The 24,132-nt window shown below is 42.4% G+C and overlaps 1 protein-coding gene across 3 annotated transcripts in view; it reads right to left on the bottom strand.

The window, feature by feature from the left end:
- Positions 1-24,132, bottom strand: part of LOC129825955 (glutamate receptor ionotropic, delta-2-like) — a 595,589-nt gene that overhangs the window by 10,908 nt on the left and 560,549 nt on the right. For all 3 annotated transcript variants that reach the window (XR_008754971.1, XM_055886121.1, XM_055886122.1), the window contains exons 14-15: positions 15,260-15,426; positions 326-566 (exon numbers count right to left, since the gene is read on the bottom strand). Coding sequence is in view for 2 of the 3 variants with exons in the window: in XM_055886121.1 (XP_055742096.1) it covers positions 326-566; positions 15,260-15,426 (408 nt within the window). In the remaining variant the exon portion in view is untranslated. The remainder of the gene's footprint in view (positions 1-325; positions 567-15,259; positions 15,427-24,132) is intronic.

Raw genomic sequence — 24,132 nt, 5'->3', positions numbered from 1 at the left:
CAGTGGCATAGATGGAAAACCCTGGAGTGTGCCGCAGTTTCACTGTGTTCATCTTATCAAACGCCAAATGTTTGTTTATTGTCCGTCCTAACCAGCTAGCCAGGGACAGCTTTGACACCACAGCAAGGGACAGACCACTTGACTGACAGGTTAACGACAGCTCTCCTGACTACGTACACACATCTGTTACATCATGACACTGACACCATGTACAGTAGACATGACAACCATGACATACATCCAGAAAACAGTGTTCAAGTCAAGTGTTACCGAGACCCCCAGACACAGACCCCCACAACCACCCTGGCCTCCCCCAGCTCCTCACCTCTTTGGAGGGGACTCGTGAGCCCTTCCTCTTTGTCCACCAGGTCTCCACCATGGCGATGAGACAGGAGACCACCACACCCGCCGCCAGCACGCAGAACACGCCGGCAAAGCTGTGGATGTCCAGGGCGCTGCCGCGGTGTTTGGTGTGCACCGCAGAGTACAGGTCACACGGGCTGTCCCGTGGCCACCACTTCAGCTTCAGGATGTCCATGTCCCCGTTCTGCTGCAGCTCCAGGATCCTGACACACACACACACACACACAGATAGATGCACAAACACACGCACATGCACGCACGGACAGACAGACGGATGCGCCCACATAGATACACACACAAACACACACAAACACACACACAAACAAATTGAGTACAGATGTGTTATTGTCTGCAGGTGTATACAGGAATAGGGCAAAAATCTACATTTCATTCAGATTGGACTGCATCACATTTTCTTCAGGATGTAGGTTATAATCTACTTCCCCTGATGAGTAAGTAGCTTAGACTCAGAGCCATATTTATTAGGTACACCCATCTTGTACTGGGTCGGACCCCCCTTCGGGACACAAGGTGTGACATGCAAACGCTGCTCAATTGGTATCAAGGGACCTAAACGTGTGCCAGGAAAACCTTCCCCACACCGTTACACCACCACCACCACCAGCCGGTACAGTTGACACCAGGCAGGATGGGGCCATAGACTCATGCTGCTTACGCCAAATCCTGACTATCATCAGCATGAGGCAACAGGAACCGGGATTCATCGGACCAGGCAATGTTTTTCCACTCCTCAATTGCCCAGTGTTGGTGATCGCGTGCCCACTGGAGCCGCTTCTTCTTGTTTCCAGCTGATCGGAGTGGAACCCGGTGGGGTCGTCTGCTGCAATAGCCCATCCATGACAAGGACTGACGAGTTGTGCGTTTCCGAGATGCCATTCTGCACACCACTGTTGTACTGCGCCGCTAGGTAGCCTAGTGGTTAGAGCGTTGGGTCAGTAACTGAATGGTTGCTGGATCAAATTCCTGAGCTGACAAAGTCCAAATCTGTTCTGAACAAGGCAGTTAACCCACTGTTCCCCGGTAGGCCGTCATTGTAAATAAGAATTTGTTCTTATCTGACTTGCCTAGTTAAATAAAATAAAATATATTTGCCTGTTTGTGGCCCACCTGTTAGCTTGCACAATTCTTCACAATCTCCTTTGACCTCTCTCATCAACGAGCTGTTTTCGCCCACAGGACTGCCGCTGACTGGATGTTTTTTGTTAATTGCACCATTCTTGGCAAACCCTAGACACTGTCGTCTGTTAAAAGCCCAGGCGGCCGGACATTTCTGAGATACGCCTGGCACCGACGATCATAACACGCTCAAAGTTGCTTAGGTCACTCGTTTTGCAACATTCTAACGTTAAATTGCAATAGTAATTCAGAGCACTCACTTCTGTCATCATTAAGTGTTTTAAGGGGCTAGTTAAGGATAATCTAACCTCCACCTTACCAGACACCCTAGACCCACTACAATTTGCATACAGCAGATCCACTGATGGTGCCATCGCCCTGCACTTTGTCGTATTCCATCTGGACCAGAGGAATCCCTATGTAAGAATGATGTTCATTGACTACAGCTCAGCTTTCAACACCATAATGCCCTCCAAGCTCACCACTAAGCTTGGGGCCCTGGGTCTGAACCCGGGCCCTGTGCAGCTACGCTGATTCTCAACACAGGAGCCCCACATGGGTGCGTGCTCAGCCCCCTCCTGTACTCCCTGTTCACCCATGACTGCTAGGCCATGCACGTCTCCAACTCAATCATCAAGTTTGCAAACAACACAACAGTGGTAGGCCTGATTACCAACAACAACAAAACAGCCTACAGGGAGGTGGTGAGGGCCCTGGCGGAGTGGTGCCAGGAATACAACAACCTTGTTTCAGTCTAGACAGAGGCATACAAACTGAGAGTACAAAACAGACTGACATAGACTGACCAGGTGAAAGCTATGATCCCTTACTCATGTCCCTTAAATCCACTTCAATCAGTGGAGATGAAGGCGAGGAGACAGGTTAAAGAAGGATTTTTAAACCTTCAGACAATTGAGACATGGACGGTATGTGTGCCATTCAGAAAGTGAATGGGCAAGACCAAATATTTAAGTAACTTTGAACGGGGTATGGTAGTAGGTGCCAGGCGCACCAGTTTGTGTGTGTCAAGAACTGCAACGCTGCTGGGTTTTTCACACTCAACATTTTCCCATGTGTATCAAGAATGGTTCACCACCCAAAGGTCATCCAGCCAACTTGACGCAACTGTGGGAAGCATTGGAGTCGACATGGGCCAGCATCCCCGTGGAACGCTTTCGACACCTTGTAGAGTCCATGCCATATATATGACTCTGGCTAGACTAAAATAAGGTTTTTCTATTCAAAGGCAAGCACTGAGTATGATTCATGTCATTCACATTGTATGATGATCTGAGGGGTGAATCTCAATTGTATTTCCTGGATTCCTCGCATCCTCTCCTCACCTCATTCTCAAAACACATTGAAGGTCAGAGAAGAAACCTTGACTCTTCTCCTCCAATGCGAGGGAGGACACTAGGAATCAAAAAAATACTGGAGATTCACCCTGATTCTCTGCAGATGTTTGAATGGTCCTCAAACACTAGAGGGCAATATCGGACAAATAATGATGCCACAGACTGACAGCTGTATTAACCTGTCAAAATAATTATAAGAAATATGAATATGTTTTGTAGCAGAGAGTTATTACTTTTCTCTAATGATGTTATGCTGTCCAGCTAAGCAAATTAACAATGACATCCAATAAAAACCCTCAAAGGTTGATTGGAGCCTTCTGTTCATTTACAGATTTATATTTCAGAGGTGTGGCTTGCGGTATCGCAGGGGGGAAAATGAACAGCACACACACATTCACACACACGGACAAAGCCACACAAGTGACTTGAATGACAACACTTATCTTTGACTGTGCCTCTACAAAGTATAACAAATAAAAAATGCTGCCAAAGTATCTCAAATGCAAATGTAGTGTAAAGGTAGTTTACATAATTAGAAAATGAATAATAGCAGAGGTGCATATCTTATTTCAATAACATAAAATTCTCTAATATAGACATTATTTTAACCTCTTTAACCTCTGCTCCATAGGCACATATAGAATCGTAAGGTCTGATTTGGGATTACTGTTGGGAGACTAAGGGATCTTATTTAGATAAGGCCCACATAACAGATGACTCAGATGTTGGCTCAGATGGAATGAAAAAGAGGAATACATGCTAGTGAAACGTCCAATCAGAAACAGAGACTTGATAAGCTGTAGACGATACTATCTACCTAGAGAGTTTTCATCTGTATTTTTCGTAGCTGTCTACATACCACCACAGACCGATGCAGGTTGTATACCGCCATAAGCAAACAGGAAAACGCTCATCCAGAGGCAGCGCTCCTAGTGGCCGGGGACTTTAATGCAGGGAAACTTAAATTTGTTTGACCTAATTTCTATCAGCATGGTAAATGTGCAACCAGAGGGAGAAAAAAAACTCTATACCACCTTTGCTCCACACACAGAGACACGTGCAACTCTCCCTCGCCCTCCATTTGGGAAATCTGACCAGAATTCTATCCTCCTGACTCCCGCTTACAAGCAAAAATGTAAGCAGGAAGCACCAGTGACTCGGTAAGTAAAAAAAAGTGGTCAGATGAAGCAGATGCTAAGCTACAGGACTGTTTGCTAGCACAGACTGGAATATGTTCCGAGATTCTTCCGATGGGATTGACGGCTTCATCAATAAGTGCATCGATGACGTCGTCCCCACAGTGATTGTACGTACATACCTCAACCAGAAGCCATGGATTACAGGCAACATCCGTACTGAGCTAAAGGGTAGAGCTGCCGCTTTCAAGGAGTGGGACTCTAACTCGGAAGCTTACAATAAATCCCGCTATTCCCCATCAAACAGGCAAAGCATCAATACAGGACTAAGATTGAATCATACTACACCGGCTCCGACGCTCGTCGGATGTGGCAGGGCTTGCAAACTATTATTGTACTACAAAGGGAAGCACAGCCGAGAGCTGCCCAGTGACACGAGCCTACCAGATGAGCTAAATTACTTCTATGCTCGCTTCGAGGCAAGTAACACTAAAACATGCATGAGAGCACCAGCTGTTCCGGACGACTGTGTGATCACGCTCTCCGCAGCCGATGTGAGTAAGACCTTTAAACAGGTCAACATTCACAAGGCCGCAGGGCCAGACGGATTACCAGGACATGTACTCCGAGCATGCGCTGACCAACTGGCAAGTATCTTCACTGACATTTTCAACCTCTCCCTGTCTGAGTCTGTAATACCAACATGTTTCAAGCATACCACCATAGTCCCTGTGCCCAAGAACACTAAGGTAACCTGCCTAAATTACTTCCGACCCGTAGCACTCACGTCTGTAGCCATGAAGTGCTTTGAAAGGTTGGTCATGACTCACATCAACACCATTATCCCAGAAACTCTATACCCACTCCAATTTGCATACCGCCCAAACAGATCCACAGATTATGCAATCTCTATTGCACTCCACACTGCCCTTTCACACCTGGACAAAAGGAACACCTATGTGAAAATGCTATTCATTGCCTACAGCTCAGCGTTCAACACCATAGTGACCTCAAAGCTCATCAATAAGCTAAGGACCCTGGGACTAAACACCTCCCTCTGCAACTGGATCCTCCTGACGGGCCACCCCCAGGTGGTACCTCCCTCTGCAACTGATCCTTAACACGGGCCCCCTCAGGGGTGCGTGCTCTGTCCCCTCCTGTACTCCCCGTTCACTCATGACTGCATGGTCAGGCACGACTCCAACACCATCATTAAGTTTGCCGATGACACAACAGTGGTGTTCCTGATCACCAACAACGACAAGACAGCTTAAAGGGAGGTTGTCAAAGACCTGGCCGTGTGGTGCCAGGGCAACAATCTCTCCCTCAATGTGATCAAGACTAAGGAGATGATTGTGGACTACAGGAAGAGCAGGACCGAGCACTCCCCCATTCTCATCGACGTGGCTGTAGTGGAGCAGGTTGAGAGCTTGAAGTTTCTTGAGTTTCTTGAGCATAACAAACTAATATGGTCCAAACATACCAAGACAGTCGTGAAGAGGGCACGACAAAACATTTTCTCCGTCAGGAGACTGAAAAGACATGGGTCCTCAGATCCTCAAAAGCTTCTACAGCTGTACCATCGAGAGCATCCTGACTGGTTACATCACTGCCTGGTATGGCAACTGCTTGGCCTCCGACCGCAAGGCACTACAGAGGGTAGTGCGTACGGCCCAGTACATCACTGGGGCCAAGCTGCCTGCCATCCCGGACCTCTATACCAGGCGGTGTCAGAGAAAGGCCCAAAAAAGACTCCAGCCACCCTAGTCATAAACTGTTCTCTCTGCTACCACATGGCAAGTGGTACCAGAGCGCCAAGTCTAGGTCCAAGAGGCTTATAAACAGCTTCTAGTCCCAAGCCGTAAGACTCCTGAACATCTAATCAATTGGCTACCCGGACTACTGGCATTGCCCCCCTCTTTTACGCTGCTGCTACTCTCTGTTATTATCTATGCATAAGTCACTTTAATAACTCTACCCACGTGCATATATTACCTCAATTATCTCAACTAACCAGTGACCCCCGCACATCGAATCTGTACCAGTACCCCCTGTATATTGCCTCGCTATTGTTATTTTACTGCTACTCTTTAATCACTTGTTACTTTATTTCTTATGTTTTTAGGTATTTAAAAAAAAACTGCATTGGTTAAGGGCTTGTAAGTAAGCATAAGTAAGCTCTACACCTGTTGTATTAGGCTTGTGACAAATACAATTTGATTTGATTTTTGATTTTGATTCGATATTGGAAGAAATGTCGTCTTGATGAATCAAAGTCGGTCTGAGATTTGAGCTCGACGATTGATACTGTAGTTGTTATGCCGCCGACAAAGACAGGTCCAAAACGGAAAACAATGGAAAGAGGGATTGCACTCAATCTAATGGAATGGAATGAGGGAGATACCTAAGGTTATCAAAATGCAGACAGCAATTCCGTCAAACATATTCAATTCCATCAATCTCGGAAATCATCCAAGTGCTAAGATTTTTCAAGTATGGGTTTTTGCTTGCTTTTCAATATTTCAGAATACTTCATTGTCCTTTATTTCCCTTACAGTGCACAGAAATATGTGTTTTGCTCTTTAACCCAACCCCCCCCGTCACACGCACGCACACAGACACATACGACGGATCCATTTTCGTAGCTTAAAAGAAAAGAACTGGAAAAAAAAGTGATTATACTTAAGTGTAAACAAAATACTTGAGATCGTGGCCAAAGAAGATTGGTCAATGTGGAAAGCTACCCTAAGAGCTTAGTCGTTTATCACTGCTTTCCTGCACTAATTGGAGTAATATGATAACATTTTTCTGTATGTTTTATCTCTGTGGAAATGTTGCTCTATTAATGCCATATTTTGCTCCAAAACAGACATATCACATCAAGTTGTTAATTTACATTTTAGTAATTTAGCAGACGCTCTTATCCAGACCGACTAGGGTTAAGCGCCTTGCTCAAGAGCACAATGACAGATTTTTCACCTAGTTGGCTAGGGGATTCGAACCAGTGACCTTTCGGTTACTGGCCCAACACTCTTAACTGCCACCCTATGTTCACCTCATGTGGTATATACAGAATAAGACATGTTTTTATTTACATAAACAAATTATTTATTCTATTGCATCTACTATTAAGATCTGTCTCCTATGCATCTGGTGTACTCACAGCACACTGTGGCTTCCAAATAGAATAAAAGTTATTTTTCCACTATGTGTTTCCATTAGCTACCATGAGCCACACACAGGCAATACAAAAGAGGCGTCCCCTCCTCACCCCAATTATACTGTATATGTCACCGCGCGGTAAGATGGAGTGATGGAGCGGGAACGGAGCAATGGAGGGCTTACGTTCCCCCTGGCCCTGTGCAGTGGTGACAGGAGGTATCACCCAACAGATGAGCTCCAACTGAGGCTAGAGAAATTTCACCTCCAATGTGACTGGATGGCTGATCTGGGCCTGTACACAATAAGAACAGCCTTGTCCCTCTCAACCACCGTGTCATTCTTGTGACTGGATCAGGGGTTCACCAATGTGTCACTTGGGGTTAGTTATACAATGTGTGCATGTGTGTGTGCGCAGTAGGTTGGTTGGTTTTCTCCTCGTTCAGGCTCTGCATGACCTGGGCTGTAGAGAACTCTGAATAGTGACCTAGCTTTAGTCCATAACCGATTGTAAAGGGCTGATCACTCTCACTCATGCTCTCTGGTGACAACAGATGCACACACACACACTTCATGACATCACAGTGTTGCCGAGGAGTTCGGTGTTGTTAGGCCAAGCTCTCATTCCAGGAAAATGATTGAATGTCACACCATATAATGTATGCAGACTATTGACATGTTTCTATCACTGGAGTTAGGTGGGAAGCTCTCACGTCTCACGTCAAAATTAGACGTCCATCCATGTTTCTCAAACGTCAAATTTCGAAGACGTTCCAAAGGTTTGGGATAGGCTTAAAACCAAAATATAAAAAACAACTTTCTATCGCTGGATTCGAACTTGGAATCAGAGGCAGATGCTTACACCCATCCCTGTCCACAACACCCTAGCAAAACCGAAACATACTTAAAGGTAACACAGTTGCCCCTAGTGGCCGTTTCCACGTCATCTCCCGATGTCCTCAGACCTGGATAGACGTCGAACACTGACTTGTATCACGGGTAACCTGGCTGCTGTACCAACCAGCCTTTCTGCCTCCTGGGCTCTGCATGGCGATTAGTGTGGACTACCGGAGCTGTTGCCAAGGCAACCAGCTGCTGCAGAAATGATCATACGTTATTAGATGGTTTGGACGGAGGCAGACAAACTACCGTACTTGATAGGACTAAAGAGAAGACGAGGAAAAAAGAAAAGAAAGGAAAAAAGGAACAGCAGAAATTCCAAGGTGATGCAAACAAATTATAACATCTGAGATGCTACATTTCAGTTGAACACAGACAAAGGCACATAATACCCACATTGAGACACACACACACACACACACACACGCGATAAATCTGGGGTCCAGAGTCTAAACCAGAATTGTGTCTCAGGTTCGTATTCATAGGCAAATTGCTTCTCACGGAGACAGATCATTTATAGAAGGTTCTCTTGGGCCCCAGACATCTTCTATATCAGGAGTTTGAGGTTGACAATACTGGGCACCAGGGCATAAAAATAATAGAGTCAAACAATTGTTTATCCCAGAGGCAATAAGGCTTCTAAATGACAAACACTGATAGATCCAGCAGGCAGGCCTTTAGTTGATACTGGAGTCCAATGTTCCCCAACTCCAGTCCATTGTTGTGCTGTTAGGGGGTGGACAAACACACCTGATTCAACTCATCCAGGGCTTGATGATTAGTTGGCAAGTGTGCTTGTCCAGGACTACAAAAAGTCTGTACCGTTGGGGGTACTCAAGGACTGGAGTTGACTGGAGTTGAGAAACACTGCTGTAGTCGATGGTGTACGAATGTGTATTGTGTTCAGAATAATTAGGATTCCCACATGAACTGCACTTTGTCTACCCTCATTGGTTGTATTTATTGTTTGTAATAATTGTTTATTGTCTTTTGTCTATGCTTGATATGTATGCTTTTAATGTATGCACAGAGCCGCATACAAAATGTCCCCATGTGGATAATAAATCCATTATCTTATCGTGTTCTGCTCTTCACTTATCTCTAGTTCTAACCTATGCAAAAGGGTGCAAACTTGTTCCATTGCATCCAAACTTGAGAAGAAACAATTAAATCTGACAAAAATATCAAAAACAGGGAATGGTAGTATTGTCCATCTGGGAGAATTTCTGACAACATGATTACACAATGTCAAAAAGAGCACAGGAGAGAAACTGTTCTAAAATAAGCTCCTTGCATAAAGTGCACTCGGAGTAGCAACTCCTTATTAAATGAGGACAATGGAGGCGTGACGGCCATGGTACTAATCCCACACAGCCAGCCAAACTGTATTCTCACTGTCTGACTGCTACCTCCAAAGAGTTTGTCTTCACAATGCCACTCATGCCCATTCCAGATTCACAGGCACAAATCATCATAATTAGTGGTATAATTAGGCCACTACAATATTCGAATCATACAAAGCGGTATAAGAGGGGAAAAGAGTCCAGAGAGCTTCACGTTTTATTAGTCGTATGTACGGGATAAGCATGGTATACGGTGTACATAGTCCAATGAAATGCCTACTTGCAGGTTCCTTCTCAACTATTTAATTTTACCTTTATTTAACTAGTCAAGTCAGTTAAGAAAAAATATTATTTACAATGACGGCCTAGGAACAGTGGGTTAACTGCCTTGTTCAGGAGCAGAACAACAGATTTTTACCTTATCAGCTTGGGGATTTGATCAAGCAACCTTTTGGTTAGTGGCCCAACACGCTAACCACTAGGCTACCTGCCCCCCAAATGCAAGAATAAGAAATAGTACAAAATAAGAATACGAACAGAAAGCAAATGGCTAAATACCTACCTGCATAGCATGTTTGGCAATGAATACATATCTCCACTACATTTGCAATATTTTTGTATCTAGCTGATCAAATCTCAGTCAGCTACAAGAATATGATTTCTAGAACTTTGAACAAATCCCTATATAACATACAAGCAATCTTAAGCCACAAACTGTACTTGCAAATGTATTTTGACAGTGTAGCGACCCATTTATGGGGACGAAGCAAACAACTGAGGGAATCTCTGATAAGATAGCAGAAATGTCAACTACTCATTCATTAAATCCCACTTATGGGTTTTAATGAGAGTTTCAGGGGCGTGAGTTTGCCTAATGTTGATGGATGGGACTGTAAGTGACAGTTCTGTCATTGTTCCAGATGACGAGAGATTGACAATGTCAGGTGTCGATCTCATTCTCACTGCTGCCACAGTGGAGCTTCCACAAAAATCAAGTAATTTCCACAAACTGGAAATCGACCCCGAAAGACACACACATGCACAGAGCGCCTAGGACCCTCAAGATCTGAGAAGAACGCTGTCACTCACTGTGCCATTGGTGACTAAATGCCATTACTAAGGTCAATATCCCCACCACTTTGGGAGGGCTCCACCGACACTGATTCCAGAAATACAATACAATTCAAGTAATAGTTTCCTGGCAAAGCATTCCCATCTCTTTTAGGCAATTTATCCTCTACGGGATCGGTTTCCCTCCACCGGAGGGATCGGTGTCCCTCCACTCCACTGCACTGTCCAATTTACAGTAGCTATTACAGTGAAAAAATATCATGAAATTGTTTGAGGAGAGTGCATAACAACAAAAAACTTTTATCACGGCAACTGGTTTGATACATTCACCTCTGAAGGTAAATATTGTACTTACATTCAGTAATCTTGCTCCGATTTGTCGTCCTGAGGGTCCCAGAGATAAAATGGAGCATAGTTCTGTTTGATAAAATCTATTTTTATATTCAAATATAGGAACAGGGTTCTAAAGGTTGAACCCCTGCTGTTTCTCTTGCATTTCAAAGATGAAAAAAATATATATATATATTATCTTATTACCAGATCTAATGTGTTATATTCTCCTATCCTATATTAATTTCACATTTCCACAAACTTCAAAGTGTTTCCTTTCAAATGCTATCAAGAATATGGATATCCTTGCTTCAGGTCCTGAGCTACAGGTAGTTAGATTAGGGTTTTATGTCATTTTAGGCAAAAATTGAAAAAAAGGAATGTGGTCGATACCTGTATTGTTCAGACCATTTTGCTTTTTACACATTTTGTTATGTTACAGCCTTATTCTAAACTGGATTTAAAAAAAATTATCCTCAGCAATCTACACACAATACCCCATAATGACAAAGTGAAAACAGGTTTTAGACATTTTTGCAAAAACAGAAATACCTTATTTATGTAAGTATTCAGACCCTTTGCTATGAGACTCGAAATTGAGCTCAGGTGCATCCTGTTTCCATTGATCCTCCTTGAGATGTTTCTACAAATTGATTGGAGTCCACCTGTGGTAAATTCAATTGATTGGACATAATATGGAAAGACACACCGGTCTATATAAAAAGGTTCCACAGTTGACAGTGAACCAAACCATGAGGTCGAAGGAATTGTCTGTAGAACTCGAGACAGGATTGTGCCGAGGCACAGATCTGGGGAAAGGTACCAAAACATTTCTGCAGCATTGAAAGTCCCCAAGAACACAGTGGCCTCCATCATTCTTAAATGGAAGAAGTTTCGAACCACAAAGACTCTTCCTAGAGCTGGCCGCCCGGCCAAACTGATCAGTCGGTGGAGAAGGGCCTTGGTCAGGGAGGTGACCAAGAACCCAATGGTCACTCTGACAGTGCTCCAGAGTTCTTCTGTGGAGATGGGAGAACCTTCCAGAAGGACAACCATCTCCGCAGCACTCCACCAATCAGGCCTTTATGATAGAGCGGCCAGACGGAAGCCACTCCTCTGTAAAAGGCACATGACAGCCCGCTTGGAGTTTGCAAAAAGGCACCTAAAGGACTGTCAGACCATGAGAAGCAAGATTTTCTGGTCTGATGAAACCATGATTAAACTCTTTAGCCTGAATGGCAAGCGTCATGTCTGGACGAAACCTGGCACCATCCCTACGGTGAAGTATGGTGGTGGCAGCATCATGCTGTGGGATGTTTTTCAGGGGCAGGGACTGGGAGACTAGTCAGGATCGAGACAAAGATGAACTGAGTAAAGTACAGAGAGATCCTTGATGAAAACCTGCTCCAGAGTGCTTAGGACCTCAGACTGGGGGCGAAGATTCACCTTCCAACAGGACAACGACCCTAAGCACACAGCCACAACAACGCAGGAGTGGCTTCGGGACAAGTCTCTGAATGTCCTTGAGTGGCCCAGCCAGAGCCCAGACTTGAAACCGATTGAACATCTTGGGAGAGTCCTCAAAATAGCTGTGCAGCGACGCTCTCCATCCAACCTGACAGAGCTTGAGAGGATCTGCAGAGAAGAATGGGAGAAACTCCCAAAATACAGGTGTGCCAAGCTTGTAGCGTCATACCCAAGAAGACTTGATGCTGTAATCATTGGCAAAGGCGCTTCAACAAAGTACTGAGTAAAGGGTGGGATTACTTATGTAAATGTCATATTTCAGTTTTAAAACGTTTATAAATTAGCAAAAATGTCTAAAAACCTGTTTTGTTTTGTCATTATGGGGTATTGTGTGTAGAATGATGAGGGGAAAAATGTATTAATCAATTTTAGAACAAGGCTATAATGTAACAAAAAGTGGAAAAAGTCAAGGGGTCTGAATACTTTCCGAAAGCACTGTATGTATGTTTGTGTGGCTGTGTGCACATGCTGCTGCTATTTAAGTGCAAGGCTCATAGGCTTCTCACCGGAAATCAGTCGTTTTCATCGAATTCCTGAAAACTGCAGCTTTCTGACTCCGTCTGCACTATATCTGGATGATCACCTCAGTCTGGGTAACACACATCATTACCAGCACACTATACTCTCTCCGGTAAGTGGGGAAACATGACTTCCTTCTTGGAACTTTCATCTGTTTCATCTGGGTTGTTTGATTCTATTAAAAGGTGAGCAACAAGTTGTGTTTGTGATGAGTAATGTAACGGCAGTACTCTATCAACGACAAACTGTCCTCGAGACACACACGCACGTACGCAGAGCCCCCCCCCCCCCCCCCCCACACACATACACCCTCTCTCTTTCCACACTGTTAAAGCAGATCAATTCTTTTTAATCTTAATACACTGGGAACTGTAAACTGTCAAATATTCTGTGAGTAGACTGGAGACCCCAAAATACCCTGTGCACTTGCACAGGCTCCTACTCTAATTACACACAAAATCACTGGCTATTTGACTGACTATTGGTAGCTTGGCAACGTTTTGTCTCTATTGTTTTTCAGGACTTGAAATTCTGATTGACAAGGCCAACAAAACCCTTGGAGATATCCGTATTTTTATTCAAAACGCAATATCAACCCCATGCTATTCCATGCCTTCAAATAGCAATAGTTGAAGGAATGTTGGCACGGTTTAATAATGAATACTGATGATCAGTATATCCCTAATCAGTAACGTAATTTTTGGATTACCCAAATGTTATAACGTAATCTGATTACCTTCACTTACTTTTGGATGACTTTCCACTTAAGAGGCATTAGAAGACATAATGCATCCCTCAAACACATTTGATGTGTCATCATAGGGGTCTCTGACTTGTGGTCTGACTTGCTCAGGTGGAACAAACTTAAACTTGCGCCTTTTTTCAATTCTGAATTTTATGTTATTAAGAAAACAGAAAGGTGTCTTAATGTACATGTATTACTTTTCTCGCAAACAACCTTTATGAATTGAAATGTAAAAAGAAGAAGTAATCATCTAGTTTTTCAAAAGTATCTAATCTGATTACAATATTTTAGCTGGTAGCGTAATGGATTACAGTTACAGATTACATGTAATCAGTTACTCTCCAACCCTGTGACGATAGTGGGTAACACCATGGAGAGTGTATTTGTCTACCAGCCACTGCTGGGAGACAAATACAATTTCTCCATCATTTCATTGTTGTGCTTCATTGACTTGTGTAATCCAAAAAGTCAGAAGAAGTCATGTTTCCAAAACAATTTTGTCTCAGTAATTTCCCTTGCATTGTTCGGGAACCATAGGGAACACTTTTAGCAAACTGTTTTATTTTAAAATGAGTTTGGAAAGCGCTCCCCAAGAGCCTGACAATGTCCTGGAAATAATGACAAGGAATTAAATAGGACTGTCAATTAATAACTTGTTTACTTTCACAACCACCATTAGTGGCAACATTCTGCAGTTGTGTGCATCAGTAAAACAAAGAGGTGCAAATAGAATAAACAGAAATACTGAATCACACGCTGGGACTCATTCACACACACGGCACTCACACACACGCACGCACACACAGGAGCATCCAGACGCCCACACACACGCACGCACACACAGGAGCATCCAGACGCCCACACACACGCACGCACACACAGGAGCATCCAGACGCCCACACACGCACACACACACACAGGAGCAGCAGACGCCCACACACGCGCACGGACCTACACATGCACACAAACACACTTGTTAATTTTAAATACAAATCCAGCTTGCATCTGCCTCTTGATGGCGTGAAGGATCCTCTCTTAGTGTGTATAGAAATCAAAGACAAGTGCAGTAGCACATCATTACAGGTGGATGGGGCACTTGAGCATGTCATAATGATTGAGCTTTACTACATGCCCTTGTCAGTCATATATAAGCTCATTTCTAATGGACAAGTGATTTAGCATTTTGTCTTGGTGTACTTTGTCAAACTATCAACCACCTGTAATTCCATCATAACATTTGATGTCCTTTCACAAATTGACTTGGACAAACTCCAGTCCACTGAACAAAGGCGACATTTCACTGAAAGGCCATACAGCAGTTGACTTCAAAAACAGAAACGACTAAATCCTTCTCACACTGTAGATGTGGCAATGGTGTAGTTAGGGTAGCCTGTATGTTTGCACACTATATTGCCTGCTAGTTGTACACTTTATAGTGTACTGTGTTTAATGCTTTTTTGCAGCTCTGTGTGGCTCAGTCGGTAGAGCATGGCACTGTTTACAGCATGGTTTGTTGGTTCGATACCTTCTGGGGCCACCCATACAAAAAATATATGCATGCATTACTGTAAGTCGCTTTGGATAAACCTGTTGAATAAATAGCATACATTATATGACATATTACTTGTTCTAAGCATGTATTAGCACGTATAAAGCCTTAAATGTTCAACGTACCTCTGGGAGAAGATATCCCTGTATGGACTGCCGTGCTGCAGGGCGATGCCGTAGCCCCGGTCTGGTGCCTTGTTCCCCACAGTGTAGAAGGAGCAGTCGTCATCGTTGATGCCCACATACTCCAGCACCGCCACATCCCACACAAAGGCAAAATGCCCGTACTTCACCTGAGAGAAAAGTAGAAACATAGAAATATAATTACTGAGTGTGTCCATGAGGGTGCAGTCAAATTGTGGTGGACTGATGGGCTACGCCCTTTATTGTAATTCTATTTCTAGAGGTAGAAACAGATTTAGAGACACGTAAGCTATTATTTGACACTCCAGTCGAGAGATGGTAACATGATTGAACATGAACATTTACCATGACAATTTTGTTGCATGCATTGTGGAGTAGGGTAAAGTGTTGCCCCTAGACATTGATCTTCGGTCAGTTTTGTATTTTACTCAGTAATAGTCAGTGTCATGATTTTTTTTCTTGTTTTAATTGTACATGGTCCCTGACAATTGAACAGAATAAATGAAAAACAAAAAGACATGCGTGATTAGCCTATCCTATAATTGGAATTTAATATGTTATTTTCATTTGAATATGTAGCGAGTGCACATTCTAGCTTTATATTCATCACCAATATGTCATTCCTTTTTTCTTTCGTTTGCTTAGATGGGAGTGTCTGTTTGCAGAGCGGAAGTCAAGGTTAATATGGTCAGAGGTAACCAAATCATCACCCATTTTACAGCAGCTCTGCAGCTCCTATTAATGGGACACCTACCATCCACATCAACTCACCATTCAAAGAAAAAATACCCAGGTGTGAGGACATTCACATTTGACACACTTTTGAGACATGGCCGCTTCCTTTAAGATTCTGTGAATCTTTTGAGGATTCATTGTTATTACCGCTGTAAGAGATGCACCAGGGCTGCCTGCCTGGCCCTCTACATGCGTTTGGACTCTGACGTCTCATTAACTGTAATGGTACTTTATGACATTTTCAGTCACCTCACTCCAGTCTGCGTCTGGACAGGGTTCAAGGTGATTGCCCTCTGCAGAATGACTCTTGTCTGAATCAGAAATCCTCTAATTTTGTGATTTGGTTCAAACAGCACTATGGATGTGCGTCCTGAAGGGCAACCTATTCCTTAAATAGGCCCATATAGGCCCTAGTGAAAATGATGCACTATATAGGAAATAGGGGGCCATTTGTAACGCATCATCTTCCTTCTCTTGGATCGGTCTTATAGTGTATTCGGAAAGTATTCAGACCCCTTGACTTTTTCCACATTTTGTTACGTTACAGCCTTATTCTAAAAGGGATGAAAATGTTTTTTTCCCCCCTCATCAATGTACACACAATACCCCATAATAACAAAACAAAAACAGGCTTGTAGAAATTTTTGCAAATGTAAATTAAAAAAAAAATACAAAATAAAATCTAATTTACATAAGCATTCAGACCTTTTACTCAAATCAAATCAAATTGTATTTGTCACATGCATCGAATACAACTGGTGTAGACCTTACCGTGAAATGCTTACTTACAAGCCCTTAACCAACAATGCAGTTTGAAGCAAATTTTAAAAAAACTAAAGTAAAAAAAGAAAAGAAAAAGTAACACAATAAAATAACAATAATGAGGCTCTATACAGGGGGTACCGAGTCAATGTGTGGGGGTACAGTTAGTCGAAGTAATTTGTACATGTAGGTAGGGGTAAAGTAATTATGCATAGATAATAAACAGCGGGGGGGGGTGTGTCAATGTAAATAGACTGCGTGATTAATTGTTCAGCAGTGTTATGGCTTGGGGGTAGAAGCTGTTAACCTGTTGAGGACAGAGGGCGCTGTTTTCACTTTGGGGGAAAATTGTGCCCAATTTAAACGGCCTCGTACTCAATTCTTGCTCGTACAATATGCATATTATTATTACTATTGGATAGAAAACACTCTCTAGTTTCTAAAACCGTTTGAATTATATCTGTGAGTAAAACACAACTCCTTTTGCAGCAAACTTCCTGATAGTAAGTGGAAAATCTGAAATCGATACACTGTTCTAGGGCCTGCCTATTAAAGTCCTTGATATTTATTAGTTTAGATGCACTTCATACGTCTTCCACTAGATGTCGACAAGCAGTGAGAGAAGAAATTGAGTGTGTAACTTGATCTGGCGTCGAATAATAGCTCTTGGCATGACGTGTCACCAGTTTCCTGTTTTCTGGAGAGCGCGAGAAGGGACCTGGATTTGCCTTATGATAAGCTGTCGTTATGGACGACTAATATCTCCGGCTTTGATTTTATTTGATACATGTGACAATATCATCGTACATTATGTTTTTTCAATCTAGTTTAATCAGATTATTGAAATTTTTTCGGGAGTTTTGCCGTGTTCCGTTCTCTGAGTTTGAGGTTAGGGTTAGGGTTCGCCACTTGGCAAGTGTGCTTGCTAAATCGAGAGGGAAAAAGGCCGTTCTAAAACCAAACAACGATTGTTCTGGACAAAGGACCCCTTGTACAACATTCTGATGGAAGATCAGCAAAAGTAGGACCCATTTTATGATGTTATTTCATATATCTGTCGTACATGTGAACTAGTAGTTTGCGGCCAGGTTTTGGGCACGCTCTCGCCATAACGTAAACTGCATATCGTAATGAAGTTATTTTTAGAATTCTAACACGGCGATTGCATTAAGAACTAGTGTATCTATCATTTCCTATACAACATGTATTTTTTAGTTATGTTTATGAATAGTTATTTGGTCAGAATATGTGTCAGAAAAAGTGTCAGAAAAATATCCGGACGTTGTGGGAAAAAGATGCTACGTTAGCACAATGTGTAACCACTGATTTCAGCTCTAAATATGCACATTTTCGAACAAAACATAAGTGTATGTATAACCTGATGTTATAGGACTGTCATCTGATGAAGCTTATCAAGGTTAGTCAAAAATTATATATCTTTTGCTGGTTTATTCGCTATCGCTAATGTGCCTATTGCTATCGCTAACGTGCCTTGATGAATGAATGCAGTAGTGTGGTAGGCTATTGTAGTAAGCCAATATAATGCTATATTGTGTTTTCGCTGTAAAACACTTAAAAAATCGGAAATATTGGCTGGATTCACAAGATGTTTGTCTTTAATTTGCTGTACACCATCGATTTTTCAGAAATGTTTTATGATGAGTATTTAGGTATTTGACGTTGGTGTCTGTAATTACTCTGGCTGCTTCGGTCCTATTTGTGACGGTAGCTGTGATGGTAGTTGCAATGTAAAACTGATTTATACCTCAAATATGCACATTTTTTGAACAAAACATAGATTTATTGTATAACATGTTATAAGACTGTCATCTGATGAAGTTGTTTCTTGGTTAGTTTGGTTGGTTCTTGGTTAGTTAGGTTGGCTTTGTGCATGCTACCTGTGCTGTGAAAAATGTCTGTCCTTTTTTGTATTTGGTGGTGAGCTAACATAAATATATGTGGTGTTTTCGCTGTAAAACATTTAAAAAATCGGACATGTTGACTGGATTCACAAGATGTTTATCTTTCATTTGCTGTATTGGACTTGTTAATGTGTGAAAGTTAAATATTTCAAAAAAATATCTTTTGAATTTCGCGCACTGCCTTTTCAGTGGAATGTGGGAGGAGTTCCGCTAGCGGAACGCCAGAGCCAGACAGGTTACCTGTTTGGGCTGCAGGGGCAGTATTGAGTAGCCTGGATAAAAGGTGCCCATTTCAAACGGCCTCGTACTCAATTCTTGCTCGTACAATATGCATATTATCATTACTATTGGATAGAAAACACTCTCTAGTTTCTAAAACCGTTTGAATTATATCTGTGAGTAAAACAGAACTCATTTTGCAGCAAACTTCCTGACAGGAAGTGGAAAATCTGAAATCGATGCTCTGTTCTAGGGCCTGCCTATAAATGTGCTTGATATTTATTAGTATACATGCACTTCATACGCCTTCCACTAGATGTCAACAGGCAGTGAGAGAAGAAATGGAGTGTATAACATGATCTGAGGTCGAATAAAAGCTCTTGGCATGACGTAACCCCAATTTCCTGTTTTCTGGAACGCGCGAGAAGGGACCTGGTATTGCCTTCTGTAAAGCTGTCTATATAGACGACTAATATCTCCGGCTTTGATTTTATTTGATTAATGTGACAATATCATCGTAAAGTATGTTTTTTCAATATAGTTTTATTAGATTATTGAAATTTTTTCGGGACGTTAGGCGTGTTTCTTTGTCTGCGTTTGTTCACGAAGGAGTGCTTCGCGCCACTTTGCTAGCTCTCCGTGTTAATTGACTGGAGAAGAGGACATTCTAAAACCAAACAACGATCGTTCCCGACAAAGGACCCCTTGTACAACATTCTGATGGAAGATCATCAAAAGTAGGACCCATTTTATGATGTTATTTCAGATATCTGTCGAACATGTGTACTAGTAGTTTGCGCCCAGATTTTGGGCACTCTCTCGCCATAACTAAGCTGGATGTCTTAATGAAGTTATTTTTAGAATTCTAACATGGCGATTGCATTAAGAACTAGTGTATCTATCATTTCCTATACAACATGTATTTTTTAGTAACGTTTATGAATAGTTATTTGGTCAGAATAGTTGAGTGTCATAAAAATATCCGCACATTCTGGGAAAAAGATGCTACGTTAGCACAATGTATAACCACTGATTTCTGCTCTAAATATGCACATTTTCGAACAAAACATAAGTGTATGTATAACCTGATGTTATAGGACTGTCATCTGATGAAGCTTATCAAGGTTAGTCAAAAATTATATATCTTTTGCTGGTTTGTTACGATCGCTAACTTTTGCTGCTGGTAAATGGCTTGTGTTTCTGGCTATTGTGGTAAGCTAATATAATGCTATATTGTGTTTTTGCTGTAAAACACTTTAGAAATCGGAAATATTGGCTGGATTCACAAGATGCTTGTCTTTCATTTGCTGTACACCATGTATTTTTCAGAAATGTTTTATGATGAGTATTTAGGTATTTCACGTTGGTGTCTGTAATTACTCTGGCTGCTTCGGTGCTATTTGTGACGGTAGCTGTGATGGTAGCTGCAATGTAAAACTGAATTATACCTCAAATATGCACATTTTTCGAACAAAACATAGATTTATTGTATTACATGTTATAAGACTGTCATCTGATGAAGTTGTTTCTTGGTTAGTTTGGTTGGTTCTTGGTTAGTTAGGTTGGTTTTGTGCATGCTACCTGTGCTGTGAAAAATGTCTGTCCTTTTTTGTATTTGGTGGTGAGCTAACATAAATATACGTAGTGTTTTCGCTGTAAAGGATTTTAAAAATCGGACATGTTGGCTGGATTCACAAGATGTTTATCTTTCATTTGCTGTATTGGACTTGTTAATGTGTGAAAGTTAAATATTTCTAAAAAATATCTTTTGAATTTCGCGCCCTGCACTTGAAGTGGCTGTTGTCATATTGTGCCCGGCTTCGGGCTTGCAGCCCAAAGAATTAAGCAGCATTTTGGACCTAGACTTGGCGCTCCGGTACCGCTTTCCATGCGGTAGCAGAGAGAACAGTCTATGACTTGGATGACTGGAGTGTTTGACATTTTTTGGGCTGTCCTCTGACACCGCCTAATATAATATAGGTCCTGGATGGCAGGAAGCTTGGCCCCAGTGATGTACTGGGCTGTACACACTACCCTCTGTAGCGCCTTATGGTCGGATGCCGAGCAGTTGGTGATGTAACCGGTCAGGATACTCTCGATTGTGAAGCTGTATAACTTTTTGAGGATCTGGGGACCTTTTCCAAACCTCGGTGCTTTGTTGAAGCACCGTTGGCAGCGATTACAGCCTCAAGTCTTCTTGGGTATGAAGCTACAAGCTTGACACACCTGTATTTGGGGAGATTCTCCAAATTTCCTCAATGATCTCGCTGTGCTTTGCTCCGTTCATCTTTCCCCCGATCCTGACTAGCCTCCCAGTCCCTGCCGCTGAAAAATTTCTCCACAGCATGATGCTGCCACCACCATGCTTCACCGTAGGGATGGTGCCAGGTTTCATCCAGACGTGACGCTTGGAATTCAGGCCAAAGAGTTCAATCTTGGTTTCATCAGACCAGAGAATGTTGTTTCTCATGGTCTGAGAGTCCTTTAGGTGTCTTTAGGCAAACACCAAGAGGCTGTCATGTGCCTTTTACAGAGGAGTGGCTTCCGTCTGGCCACTCTACCATAAAGGCCTGATTGGTGGAGTGCTGCAGAGATGGTTGTCCTTCTGGAAGGTTGTCCCATCTACACAGAGGAACTCTGGAGCTCTGTTAGTGACCATCAGCACTGTCAGGGTGACCATTGGGTTCTTGGTCACCTCCCTGACCAAGGCCCTTTTCCCCCGATTGCTCAGTTTGGCCGGGCAGCTAGCTCAAGGAAGGGTCTTGGTGGTTCTAAATGTCTTCCATTTAAGAATGATGGAGGGCACTGTGTTCTTGGGGACTTCAATGCTGCAGAAATGTTTTGGTACCTTTCCCCAGATCTGTGCTTCGACACAATCTTGTCTCGGAGCTCTACGGACAATTCCTTTGACATCATGGCTTGGTTTTTGCTCTGACATACACTGTCAACTGTGGGTTCTTATATAGACAGGGGTGTGCCTTTCCAAATCATGTCCAATCAATTGAATCTACCACAGGTGGACTCCAATCAAGTTGTAGAAACATCTCAAGGAGGATGAATGGAAACAGGATGCACCTCAGTTCAATTTTGAGTCTCATAGCAAAGGGTCTGAATACTTATGTAAATAAGGTATGTCTGTTTTATATTTTCAATAAAACCATTTTTTCCCCCTGCTTTTTCATTATGGGGTATTGTGTGTAGATTGATGATCATTAAAAAATATATATATTTTAGAGTAAGGCTGTAATGTAACAAAATGTGGGAAAAGTCAAGGGTCTGTGTAACGTCCTGACCAGAGTTCTTATGTGTTTTCCTTGTTTAGTGTTGGTCAGGACGTGAGCTGGGTGGGAATTCTATGTTGTGTGTCCAGTTCGTCTGTTTCTGTGTCCAGCCTAATATGGTTCTCAATCAGAGGCAGCTGTCAATCGTTGTCCCTGATTGAGAATCATATATAGGTGGCTTGTTTTGTGTTGGGGATTGTGGGTGGTTGTTTCCTGTCTTTGTGTTTTGTTTGCACCAGCTAGGACTGTGACGGTTAGTTTGTTTTGTCATTTTGTAAAGTGTCTTGTTTTGTGTTAATTAAATCATGGAAAATTACCACGCTGCACATTGGTCCTCAGATCCTTCTCGCCTCTCCTCGTCTGAGGAGGAGGACGACTTAGACTGCCGTGACAGTCTGAATACTTTCCGAATGCACTGTATATCACAGGGTCTTACAGTTTTGCTTCCAGAAAAATGTTGTTGGCTATATCAATTCTACAGGCTTGGAAGTTGGAATCACATCAGGGCCCAGTTTTTCAAAGGTTATCTATCTGGATTTCGACTATTGGGTAGGATTAAATGCACATAAATAGAATGAATAGAACAGACTAATCATTGACTTAAACAGGCTCTCAAAGTGCTTGATAGGAAGCCCAATAGCCATCATCACTGTCACATCCCCAGAAAGCATGAGCTCCTGAGTTGGGAAAATCTTGTGCAATACACCGATGCATGTCTTGTATTCAAGATCCTAAATGGCTTGGCTCCCCCTCCACTCTGTATTTTTGTTAAACAGAAAACCCAACATATGGCAGCAGATCCACAAGGTCTGCCATGAGAGGTGACTGTGTAGTTCCCCTAAGGAAAAGCACCTTTAGTAAATCCGCTTTTTCTGTGAGAGCTTCCCATGTCTGGAATACACTGCCATCAGACACACATAACTGCACCACATATCACACTTTCACAAAATGCTTGAAGACATGGCTAAAGGTCAATCAGATTTGTGAACATGGTCCCTAGCTGTGTGTTGCCGCTTTCCATGTCTGTTGTCTGTAACTTGTGAGGTGTGGAAACACTTTGTTGCTTTTATGAATTTTGTCTTGCTGCTTTTTGTTCTATGTTGCTCTGTCTGTATGCTACGTCTTGCTTGTCCTATGTTGCTATGTCTGTATGCTATGTCTTGTTCTATGTTGCTATTGTCTATATTGTAATTGTTTTTAATAACCTGCCCAGGGACTGCGGTTGAAAATCAGCCGGCTGGCTAAAACCGGCACTTTTACTGAAACGTTGATTAATGTGCACTGTCCCTGTAAAAATAAACTCAAACTCAATGGGGACTCCCATTCAATTTATTTTATTTCTATGCATTTCATTCCTTTTATGAACACTTTATGCGCTTTAAAATGTGTGCATTGCCATTTTTATCTCTAATAATGTCCAACATCTATTGCGCAAAGGAAGGGAAGAAAGTGTAGAGATTCCTATAGATTCCTAATCCATTTCAGAGAACAGGAAAAAGGGGAGAAAAAAACGTAGCTAGGGTTGCAAAATCCCAGGAATTTTGCAACTCTACATGCAGGTACCACAAAGTCTTTGCCTTATTGTTGTGATTCCAAGAAAAAATATATACTATAAATAGACTAGTAGAGACATTGAAAAAAGAGAGGGAACATGAGGAGTGCTGCCTGCCTGGAGGAGCCATGGCAATCAGAAGGGCCCAGTGACTCTAATTGTGCCAAGATAATTATTAAAAGCCGTTTTCATCAAACACAGGGCGTCTGGTGAATCCTAATCACAGCATTGTTTATTCCCGGAAACATGACTAAATAACCCACTAGATTCATAATCACAAAATGAAAGCCATCCATCTGTTCCCCTCTCCGCCTCCCTCCCTCTATGCTCAGAGAAAAACGCTGGTGTAGCTTGATGTTGTTTACGTGATCCATGCTTGTTGTT

The sequence above is a fragment of the Salvelinus fontinalis genome, chromosome 28 (genome assembly GCF_029448725.1).
Source record: "Salvelinus fontinalis isolate EN_2023a chromosome 28, ASM2944872v1, whole genome shotgun sequence".
NCBI lineage: Eukaryota > Metazoa > Chordata > Actinopteri > Salmoniformes > Salmonidae > Salvelinus > Salvelinus fontinalis.
The sequence above is the reverse complement of the archived record's forward strand: the minus strand, read 5'-3'. Positions and strand labels throughout refer to the sequence as shown.